This window comes from Tupaia chinensis, unplaced genomic scaffold (assembly GCF_000334495.1).
Source record: "Tupaia chinensis unplaced genomic scaffold, TupChi_1.0 Scaffold143876_1, whole genome shotgun sequence".
Taxonomy (NCBI): domain Eukaryota; kingdom Metazoa; phylum Chordata; class Mammalia; order Scandentia; family Tupaiidae; genus Tupaia; species Tupaia belangeri.
In genome coordinates, this window is record NW_006203727.1 from 344,434 (window position 1) to 355,456 (window position 11,023).

At 42.5% G+C, this 11,023-nt stretch overlaps 1 protein-coding gene across 2 annotated transcripts in view; it reads left to right on the forward strand.

The window, feature by feature from the left end:
* The window catches only part of LOC102496690 (quinone oxidoreductase-like protein 2), a 34,419-nt gene extending 24,615 nt beyond the window's left edge, over positions 1–9,804 (forward strand). For both annotated transcript variants that reach the window (XM_006165290.3, XM_006165292.3), the window contains one exon: positions 9,371–9,804. In XM_006165290.3, coding sequence (XP_006165352.1) covers positions 9,371–9,439 — 69 coding nt within the window. In that variant the 3' untranslated portion in view covers positions 9,440–9,804. The remainder of the gene's footprint in view (positions 1–9,370) is intronic.
* Positions 9,805–11,023: the final 1,219 nt, after the last annotated feature.

Here is an 11,023-nt window from a genome sequence, read left to right on the forward strand (position 1 = left end):
GGGATTTTGGGCATGCATGCACACGTGCCCAATGGGTATTTGCAGCTGCTGAGTCTGGGATGTGAACTCCTCAGTTGGCCAGATGAGATCCACTGCCTTCACCACCACACTACTGGCTGGCTTCCCCTTTCATTGAAAAAAAATTTCCTTTTGTTTATGATAAAATAGTTATCTTTGAGTCAGAGAGAGAGAGAGAGAGAGATGAGCACTTCACAGGGTCTGGTCACACCATGATCTCCTTCCTCCAGTCTTTTATCCCGTGGGATCCTGGGCACTCACGGGTCACCTGCTATGTTTCAGGCTGGCCGGGTTGGGTGGCAAGCTGCAGTCCCCACTGGATCCAGCTTTGAGCAGCACATTACCTTTGCACCACTGGAGCTGGCTGTCAGCTCTGTTTCCTCGGGAACTCTGCCTAATACTCAACTTTGAAAATTTATTTTTTTGTGTGTTTATTTACTAAATTGAATTTTTTCAAAACTCAAGGTTATTGAGATAATTTGCATACATAAGATTTGCCTTTTTAGGTCTATAGTTCTCTGAATTTTAAAATACATGCTGTCATGTAACCATTCCACCACAGTCATGTTGTAGGAACGTTTCTGTCACACGAGAAAGTTCCCTGTGCCTTGTAAGCAGGCCCCCTTTCCTGCGTCATAGCCCTAACAACTGCGATCTGTTTTCTCTCCCTGTAATTTTGCCTTCTCCAGATGTCAACTATTTTTCGAAGTGGTTTACTATTTCATATAGTAGTATGCAATGAGGTGTGAGAGTTCCAGCTGAGCACGTAGTATTGTCAGTTGTTGTCTTTGATTCTAGCCATTCCAATAGGTATGTGGTAGCATCTGACTGTAGGTTTAATTTGCATTTCCCTAGTGAAAAATGGTCTTGAGTACCTTCTCATATGTTCATTTAGCATCTATATCTTTCTCTCTTTTTTGGGTAAAATGCATTGACTGACATTTTTAAAAAAGTGTATTCACTCCCTTTTCTCCAGGTGTGAGAGAGACAGAGACAGAAACAGAGATACAGGTACTCCGTGTTGTGACCCACCCCCTGTCTGAGCCAGCCCTACATCCTGGGCATGTGTGCATTCAGCGTGTTCAGGGAGCATGCTCGCTTTACAGGTGTGAGTCCAGAACCTCCCATGTCAGCCAGTCCCACGGAGTGTTGTAGTGCCCATGTCCTTCTGCCCCCCACTGACTACCTTTTTTTTTTGTTTGTTTCCTTAGAGATTTCTGCTATTGGGTGTGTGTACTCTCCAGAGACACAGAGAGAGACAGAGAGAGAGAAAGTAAGAAGTCACCCCCCATTCCCAGAGGGGATGGGCACACTGCAATCCCTTCTCTATTCTCCTCTTGGGACTTGGGGCATGTATGCACATGTGCCTGGTATGAGTTTTAGACCACCAGATCCAGCACTTGAATCACAGTCAACCGTGTGCACCTCATCCCAACCCCCACCCCTACTGATTGACTTTTTTTTCTATTCATTTTTTTAAAATTCAGTGATTTATTAAATATTATCCACTGATTGATTTTTTTTTGGGGGGGAGAGGTTTTTGCTATAGGGTGCGTGTGCTCGCCAGACAGACAGAGAGAGACATAGAGACAGAAAGCGAGAAATCACCCCCCAGGAGGGATGGCCATGCCGCAACCCCTTTTCCTCCATTCTCCTCTCGGGATCTTGGGCATGCACGCACACGCGCCCGGCGTGAGTTTTAAGCCACCAGGTCCAGGATGTGAACCGCGGTCGACTATGTGGGAGTCCAGCGACATAGCCATTACGCTAACTGCTGGTTCCCTCCACTGATTGATTTTAAAGAAGGTTCTCATCAGGTTGCATTGTAGCAATGATACGACAAACATAATGTCATACAGCAGTGTGTCACAGGCCAAATTTCTACCTTGTAAGAACAACTCCAGTTAGTCTCAGACACATTCATTCATTCATGGATTTATTTTATTTTTTAAACATTCATTGAATACATGTTATTGGGTCATTGGAAAAGTCATGACCTTTTTTATGTTCTTCTATGCAAAAATGCATGACTTTTCTGCCAACCCGATATATGCCAGTCAAAATAAATAAATAAATAAGCAGTGTACTTTTTAGTGAGGAAGATTTCAGGCCAGTGCTATGATGGGGAAGAGTCAGGTGCTAATACGGGAAGCAGGGAGCAGCATGGTATGTGTAAAAAGGAGTTATTCTGATTAGTTCTGCTAAGCAAGCTAATTAAAAATCGTGACAGCAGAACCATCACATCCTAAAACAAGAGCAGTAGCCTTACCCTGCCCCAAATTCCAGGTTGCATCTCTCCAGGGACAGGTTTAATTATGCCTTCACCCACCTCAAGGCAGAGAATCAGGGTGCCGGGGACAGCCTGGGTGAGTAGGCACCGGAACCACGCCGCTGCCCTCTCTGTTGTGCTGCCTGTAGAACGCAGAGGGGAGACAGCGTCTCGGTGTCCGAAGTAGCTTATCAAAAGTCTCTCGCGTTCACTTTCCAGTCTCTCACCCGGAGCCTCATCACTCTTATGCCACGGCTGGTTCCTAACACCACTGAATGACTGTTTTCCCAGCCTGGACAGAAACCACCAGGTAGAAAGGGACAGAGGTAGGTTATTTTTAGAAGCTGTGACAATCACAACAGAAGTGGCAACTGGACTTGCGAGGTGACAGAACATCTGAAAAATAGAAGGGAAATGATGAGCTTATATGGAAAATGGTTAAAAATAAGCCTTAGCATTGGAAGGACCACTTCCTTTTTATGTGAGCATTTATTTGCAGGAGAACCCTCATTTCCCTATGATCCCTGTCTCAGCCAATACTTATTTTCTCAAGTATTTTCAGTTGTGGGACTATGACAACTCTCTGGGAACAAGTAGCTTCTAACTGGTGGGGAGAGTGATGGCAGTTGTGAGTCACTGGAGCTAACTGATAGCAGGGAGGAGTGTTTCAAACATCTGTCTGAGACCTCTTCCACCTCCTCACAGTGAGCTCAAAGTTCCTTAGATTGGAAAGGTCTCTTTGAGGCACGAAGCCCCAGAAAACAGATGTTTTTGAAACCAGGGATTGCATGCTATAGAGAAGTCGCCGTGATGGATTTGATTCTCTGCTTCTTTCTATTTATTTATTTTTCATATTTTTTTTGAGGATCTCAAGTGAAAGGAATTGGCTAATCATAATCTTCCTTCAAAGAACATTTTCATTGTTGGACCGTGCGAGGCTCCCCTTTTGCTTCTGCATCTGTGTATTTAGGACTCCATCTTTCCCATACCTCCAACTCTCATCCCTCTTGTTCCTTCTCAGCCAGTTTCGGTCACATGTTTGATACATACCTTTGGATCCATTTCCTTATAAAATACACAGAATTATTTTTTGTTAATTATTTATTTGTTTGTTTTGAGTGATTTTGGCTGTAGGGCATGTGCATTCCAGCAAAAAGATAGAAATAGAGAAATAACACCCCCTACCACTCCACCCCCTCTCCCCCCTGCACCCTTGCCCACTGGGGATGGCCACGCTGCAATCCCTTCTCCTTCATTTATCCTCCTCTCAGAATTTTGGGCATGCATGCACATATGCCTGGAGTGAGTTTCAAGCCAGTGGGTCCAGGACTCAAACCATGGTCACTCATGTGGGAGTCTAGCACCTTAACCACTATACCACCTGCTGGTTCCTGTATTAATTAACTTTATTTATTTATTTATTTGGAGAGGTTTTTGCTATAGGGTACGTGCGCTTGCCATAAAGACAGAGACAGACAGAGAGACAGAAAGTGAAAAACCACCCCCCTTACCCCGGGAAGGATGACCATACCACAATCCCTTCTCCTTCATTCTCCTCTCGGGATCTTGGGCACACACGTACATGCGTCTGGTGTGAGTTTAAGCCACCAGGTCCAGGACTTGAACTGCCGTCCACTACATGGGAGTCCAGTGACATAGTCATTACGCCAATTGCTGGTCTCCCTGTGTTAATTCATTTTTAAGTTATATAAATGGTCCTGTGCTTTAAGACCTGTTTCCTAAGTTTTCACTCAGCGCCATCTTTTTAAAAAAGTTTTCTTTCTTTCTTTCTTCTGTGGTCAAGAGACAGAGACAGAGATGGGGCCAACATCCCCTATAGGGTCCTCTTGCCACAGTCCACCTAGGATGGCTATCCTAGATCATGGTCACATGTGTGCGTGGCACACCTGGGGAGATTGCTGGATATGAATCCAGAACCATCCTGTGTGGGGAAGAGCATCATGTTACTGCTGTTCCACTGACCAGCTCCCAGTGCTGGTTTGTTTATTTATTTATTTATTCCTTGAGAAAGTGTGCAAGATAGAGGTAGGGCAAGTGCACCCCTAACAGTGTTCGAATGCCATGTTTCACTACCTGCTTTAGGCAGACCTGGATCATGACACACATAGGTGTACTTAGGAAGGTCTTGGGATCTGAACTGGGAACCTTCCCATGTGCCGCAACCTCATAGAGCATGGTGCTACTGCTGTACCACAGTCTGGCCGCCAGTGCTGTCTTTATAAGACCCGTCAGCATTGCCGTTCTGATGTCTGGTTCTCTGCTTCCTACGGCCGCATACTAGGGCAGCGTGCACCACCATCCTTCACAACCTCGTGGCCTAGTGATACGCCTCTAGATTGACCTGATTTCTTGTCACCATGGTCAGTATGTGTCACTTTAGGGACTTTGTGAATGTTGCTTTGGGGCTGTTTTCACAGGAATGGGATCATTGGGTCACAGGATATATGCATACTTAATATGACTACCAGTTGTTTTAATATGACTACCAGTTGTCTTCTAGAATAACTTGATTAGGGGATGGCCCTACCAGCAGTGTGTGAGAACTCTTGTTGATATGTAGCAGTGTCCAACTTTTTGATTTTTGCCAAGTTGATAAGGCATAAAGTGGCATCGTTTCATTTTTTCATTCGAATTTCCCTGACTTCTACTGAATTTAAGCACCCCTATATGTATTCGTTGGCCATTCAGGTTTGCAGTTCTTTGAGTCACAGTTTGAGCCCCTTGCTTCTGCTGTTGTCACTTTGGCTTCCTGTCTCTTTCTCACTGATTTGCAAAAGCGCCTTGTGTAATCTGTGCTCCTCAAACTTTGATGTGTATGCAAATTACCCGAGGGATCTGACTGAGATTATATGACTCAGATGGGGCTCAAGACTGTGTGATTCTAATAAGCTCCCAGGTGACAATGGAAGCTGGTGGTCCTTGAACCACCCTTTGAGTTACAAGATTCTCGGTGTTAGAGACTTAGCAAAAGTCTCCTTGTAAGTTTGTCGTGTTTCTATCACCTTTGTTTAGATTTAGTGTAGTTACACAGAAATATTTTACCTTATGGTTATGTGACAGGGGACTTGTTTTGGAAGTCTTTTATTACTCCTGGGTCACAATGATTATCTCTTTTAACTTTATGGTTTCATTTCCCATTGAAGGATTTAATCCATCTGAAGTCATCCTTGTAATGGGTATAATCTGGGAAGCCAATGTTCTTTTCTTCTCTTTATAGTGAGTTAGTTTTCCTAGCACTATATAGTCCACTATTTTTCTGTTGATTGGTGGTGCTACCTTCATCTTTATTTTAAGTTCCAGGGTCTATATTTGTCTGCTTTCTAGTCTGTTTCCTTGGCTCACATATTTATTTTATTGATACAGTTTTTATGTTTATAGCTTTGTAGTATGTTTTAATATATGCAAAGGTAATTCTTTTTTTTCCACCGGGTGCGGGACGCGAACCGTGGTCGACTACATGGGAGTCCAGCGACATAGCCATTATGCTAACTGCTGGTCTCTGCAAAGGTAACTCTTCAACCTTTGTTCGTATTTGAATTTGACTTAGCTATTTGTAGATCTTTATCCTTTTAGATTATTCTAGAATAAACTCGTTAGTTCCTCAAAAACTCTGGCCAATTTATTTTTTTTTTATTAATTTATTTCTTCTACAAGAGACAGAAGACAGCACTCACAGGGACTTGACATTACAATCCACTCCTACCCTTTAGCCAGTCCTGAATCATGGGTTCAGTTTGTTAACCTCTCCCATTGGTGTGGTATGAACTAATATTGATACATCGTTAACTAATGTCCATAGTTTACACATGAAGGCTCACTTTTTGTGTTACACACAGTTCTCTGGGTTTTGCTAAATGCACGTCATGTGTCCACCATTAAGTACCACACAGAATAGCTTCATTGCTCTAAAAATCCCCCTGGCCTCCATGTATGCCTCCTTACCTCCACCCCTTGAATCCTGGCACCCATTGATCTTTTCCCAACTCTAGTTTCCCTTTCTCAGAATGACATGTGGTTGGAACTGTACCAAATGTCATCTCTCCAGACTGGCTTCTTTCACTTAGCAACATGCATTTAACATGCTTTCATGTCTTTTCATGGCTTGATAGCTCATTTCTTCTTATCATTGAATGGCATTCCATACTCTGGATATATCAGTTTGTTTATTCATTCACTTATTGAAGGACCTTGTGATTGCTTCCAAGTTTTGGAAGTTGCAAATAAAGCTGCTGTAAACATTTATGTGCAGGTTTTTGTGTGGACATATGTTTCCAATTCATTTGGGTAAATACCTAGGAGTGCAATTGCTAGATTTTATGGTTAGAAGATGTTTAGTTTTGTAAGAAACCACAAAACTGTCTTCCAAGTGGCTGTACCATTGTGTATTCCCACTAGCAAGGAACGAGAGTTCCTATCGCTTCATGTCCCCCAGCATTTGGCATTAGCGTTTTGGATTTTAGCCATTCTAAGGGCATGTGTAGTGATATCTCATTTTAATTTGCAACTCTCTAATGATAAATGAGGTTGAACATCTTTTCATGTGCTTATTTCCCATCCATTTATCTTTTTTGGTGACTATTCAGATCTTTTGCCTGCTTTTTAATTGGATTGTTTTTTAATGTTGAGTTTTAAGAATCCTCTGAATATTTTAGATACAAGCCCCTTATCAGATGTGTGTTTTGCCAAGATTTTTTTACAGGCTGTGGCTTTTTTATTTTTTAATTTAATTTTACTCTTTTAACAGTGTCTTCTGAGGAATAGAAGTTTTAATATTTTTAAAGGTTGTTTATCAATTCCTTGAAAGAGAGAGAGAAAGAGAGAGAGAAAGAAAGAGAGACAGCTACCCTCAACAGGGTTTTCTCTGTGGTTCACCCCCAGCCTCCACCAGCTAGGATCACGGGTACCAGCACATGGAGGAAGACCCTGGAACATGAACCCATTACCTTCTCAGTGCATTCAGCATTCCCGGGCATTGGGCTACTGCTGTATCAATGCAGCTGGCCAAGAAGATATTAATATTTTTCTTCTAATTTTGTCACAGGGTGTGTATGCTCACCAGAGAGAGACAGAGGGAGTTGGGAGAGAAAGAGATAAAGTGAGAAAGCACCCTAAAGTGTGCATGGTCACACTCATTTCCTTCTCTCTCTCCCCCTCCTATTGGAATTTTGGGCATGGTTATGGGCCTGGCATGTTTTCCAAGCCTTGGGGGTCTGGTACTTGAACCATGCACTTGGCCATGTGGGATCTAGCCATCTTAACCACCATGCCACTGGCTGGCTTGACGTTTTAATTTTTTTTTTTTGAGAGATTTTTGTTATAGGGTGCGTGTACTTGCCAGACAGACAAAGAGACAGAAAGCAAGAAACGACCCCCTGGAGGGGGTGACCACACTGCTATCCCTTCTCCTCCATTGTCCTCTTGGGCTTTTTGGGCACGCACACTCATGCTCCTGGTGAGTTTCAAGCTGCTGGATCTGGGACTTGAACTGCAGACCACCATTTGGGAGTCCACCACCTTAACCACTATACCATGTGCTGGCCCCAAATTTTTAATTTTAATGAAGTCAAGTTACCGTTTTTTTCTTGTAGACTGTGTTTTCGGTGTTATATCTAAAAAGTCATTGCCAAATCCAAGGTGATCTAGATTTTTTTCTTAAGTTTTATTCTGGAAATTTTGTAGTTTTGCATTTTATACTCAGGTGAATGATCCATTTTGGGGTTATTTTCATGAAGGTGTACAGCCTATATCTAGATTTATTTTCTGGCGTGTGGATATCCAGTTTTTTCAGCACCGTTTCTTTGAAAAGCTGTCCCTTCCTCATTGCTTTTGCTTCTTGATCAATTGACTGTATTTGTGTGAATCTTTTTTTGGGGCTGTCTTTTCTGTTTCATTGATCTATTTGTCTGTTTTTTCACTGATACCATACTGCCTTGAATACTATAGCTACTTTTTAATTTATGTTTTATAACCTTGTTCTTCTGAAAAATGACTTTAGATTACAATTCCATTTATACAGGGAATAGGACAATTTTAATAAAAAGATAAAAGTTGAAAAAAATTATTGATTTTTCTGCCAGAGATTCCATTCTTCAACAGGCTGGAACACACAGAATCATTACAATAGAGTATGGACAGGCCTGGGAACTTTTTTCCTACTGTCATTTAATGACAACATTGGAAATAATAGGTTTAGGCATTGAGACATACTGAGGTTGGGTTATTATTATTATTATTTTTAAGAGCAATTTTTGCCATAGGTCACATGCACTTGCCAGAGAGAGAGAGAGAGAGACAGAAAGCGAGAAATCACCTCCCCCCCCTCCCCCCCCGAGGGGAGATGGCCATGCCACAATCTTTTATCCTCCATTTTCCTCTTGGGAGTTTGGGCACATATGCACACATGCCTGGAGTGAGTTTTAAGCCATTGCGTCTGGGACTCAAACCGCGGTCGACTACATGGGAGTCAGTGACTTAACTATTACTTCATCTGCTGGTCCCAGCTTATTTTTTAGACAGAGTTTTCACTGTTGCAATCCTCTACCTTCTACCTCCAAAGGGTCTCAGAAACTTGAATCATAGGCACATGACCTCACACCTTGCCCTTTTTCTGAGTCTCTCCGTGTTTCCCAGACCACCATCAAGCTCGTGCTCCTCCTGCCTCAGCCTCGCAAGTTGCTGGGATTACAGGCACGTGCCATCATGCTCGGTTTTTAGGTTGGACCAGGAATAGAACCCAAGCCTCTCCTGTGATCTTAACCTGTAGAGTACAGCATCTTAGCAGCATGCACCTCTGTGGCTGGCTCATTGTTCTTAAATATTATTATTTTCCTTTACAGTTGTGATGACTTATTGGGTCATCAGAAAAATCATGTTGTATTTTCTGTTTTTCTATGCAAAAATACATCATGCCTTTTCTGACCACCCAATAGTTCATATTGCATAGTTATATACAGTTCACTAGAGATACTGTTTGACACTTTAGTTATTTTAACCAGCAACAAGTGTTTGTTAAATTATGTGTATATGCAAGTCTGACAACGTATTTTTAAATTTGTTTTTCAGGTCAATGATGCCTTTCTTTATGTGCAGCAGCGTAAATCTGTGGGCAAGGTGCTTCTCTCTCTTAAATAAATCTCCACTTCAGTGACAAACGCAACACGTCCAGATCCAAACTCTTGACCTTTTCCCACAGTCCTCCGGTGTTTCTGAAGGTGTTAACCACTTTCCTAACTAACCCAGGGTCAGAATCTCAGGGTTTCCTTTCATTCTCAGTTCTTACTGCTCATACTTAATGTCATCTTATGATTTATTGCCCAGATTTGGACCTTTTAGAGAATAAAGGGGTGCTGTTGGTAAGGAAGATGTGAGCCAGGCAAACCAGGATGTCTGGTCATCCTGTTCACGATGCATGCCTGCCCAGTTCTCTCATTCCTGCCTCTCAGAGATCTCTCACTCCATATTCTCTTTTTCATTCTGACTACTCCTGTCTCATCTGCTATCTGGGACTCAAACCGCGGTCGACTACATGGGAGTCAGTGACTTAACTATTACTTCATCTGCTGGTCCCAGCTTATTTTTTAGACAGAGTTTTCACTGTTGCAATCCTCTACCTTCTACCTCCAAAGGGTCTCAGAAACTTGAATCATAGGCACATGACCTCACACCTTGCCCTTTTTCTGAGTCTCTCCGTGTTTCCCAGACCACCATCAAGCTCGTGCTCCTCCTGCCTCAGCCTCGCAAGTTGCTGGGATTACAGGCACGTGCCATCATGCTCGGTTTTTAGGTTGGACCAGGAATAGAACCCAAGCCTCTCCTGTGATCTTAACCTGTAGAGTACAGCATCTTAGCAGCATGCACCTCTGTGGCTGGCTCATTGTTCTTAAATATTATTATTTTCCTTTACAGTTGTGATGACTTATTGGGTCATCAGAAAAATCATGTTGTATTTTCTGTTTTTCTATGCAAAAATACATCATGCCTTTTCTGACCACCCAATAGTTCATATTGCATAGTTATATACAGTTCACTAGAGATACTGTTTGACACTTTAGTTATTTTAACCAGCAACAAGTGTTTGTTAAATTATGTGTATATGCAAGTCTGACAACGTATTTTTAAATTTGTTTTTCAGGTCAATGATGCCTTTCTTTATGTGCAGCAGCGTAAATCTGTGGGCAAGGTGCTTCTCTCTCTTAAATAAATCTCCACTTCAGTGACAAACGCAACACGTCCAGATCCAAACTCTTGACCTTTTCCCACAGTCCTCCGGTGTTTCTGAAGGTGTTAACCACTTTCCTAACTAACCCAGGGTCAGAATCTCAGGGTTTCCTTTCATTCTCAGTTCTTACTGCTCATACTTAATGTCATCTTATGATTTATTGCCCAGATTTGGACCTTTTAGAGAATAAAGGGGTGCTGTTGGTAAGGAAGATGTGAGCCAGGCAAACCAGGATGTCTGGTCATCCTGTTCACGATGCATGCCTGCCCAGTTCTCTCATTCCTGCCTCTCAGAGATCTCTCACTCCATATTCTCTTTTTCATTCTGACTACTCCTGTCTCATCTGCTATCTGCAGTGACCTTCCGACTGATGTTCCTACCCTTATGATTCACTGCTCCCATTGTTCTCTTATACCTTATAGCCATGACGCTCTGTCCAAAGGATTGCTCCAACTGTGTCTCTTCTCAGAATGGTTCACTGCTGTCTCTGTGTGGAG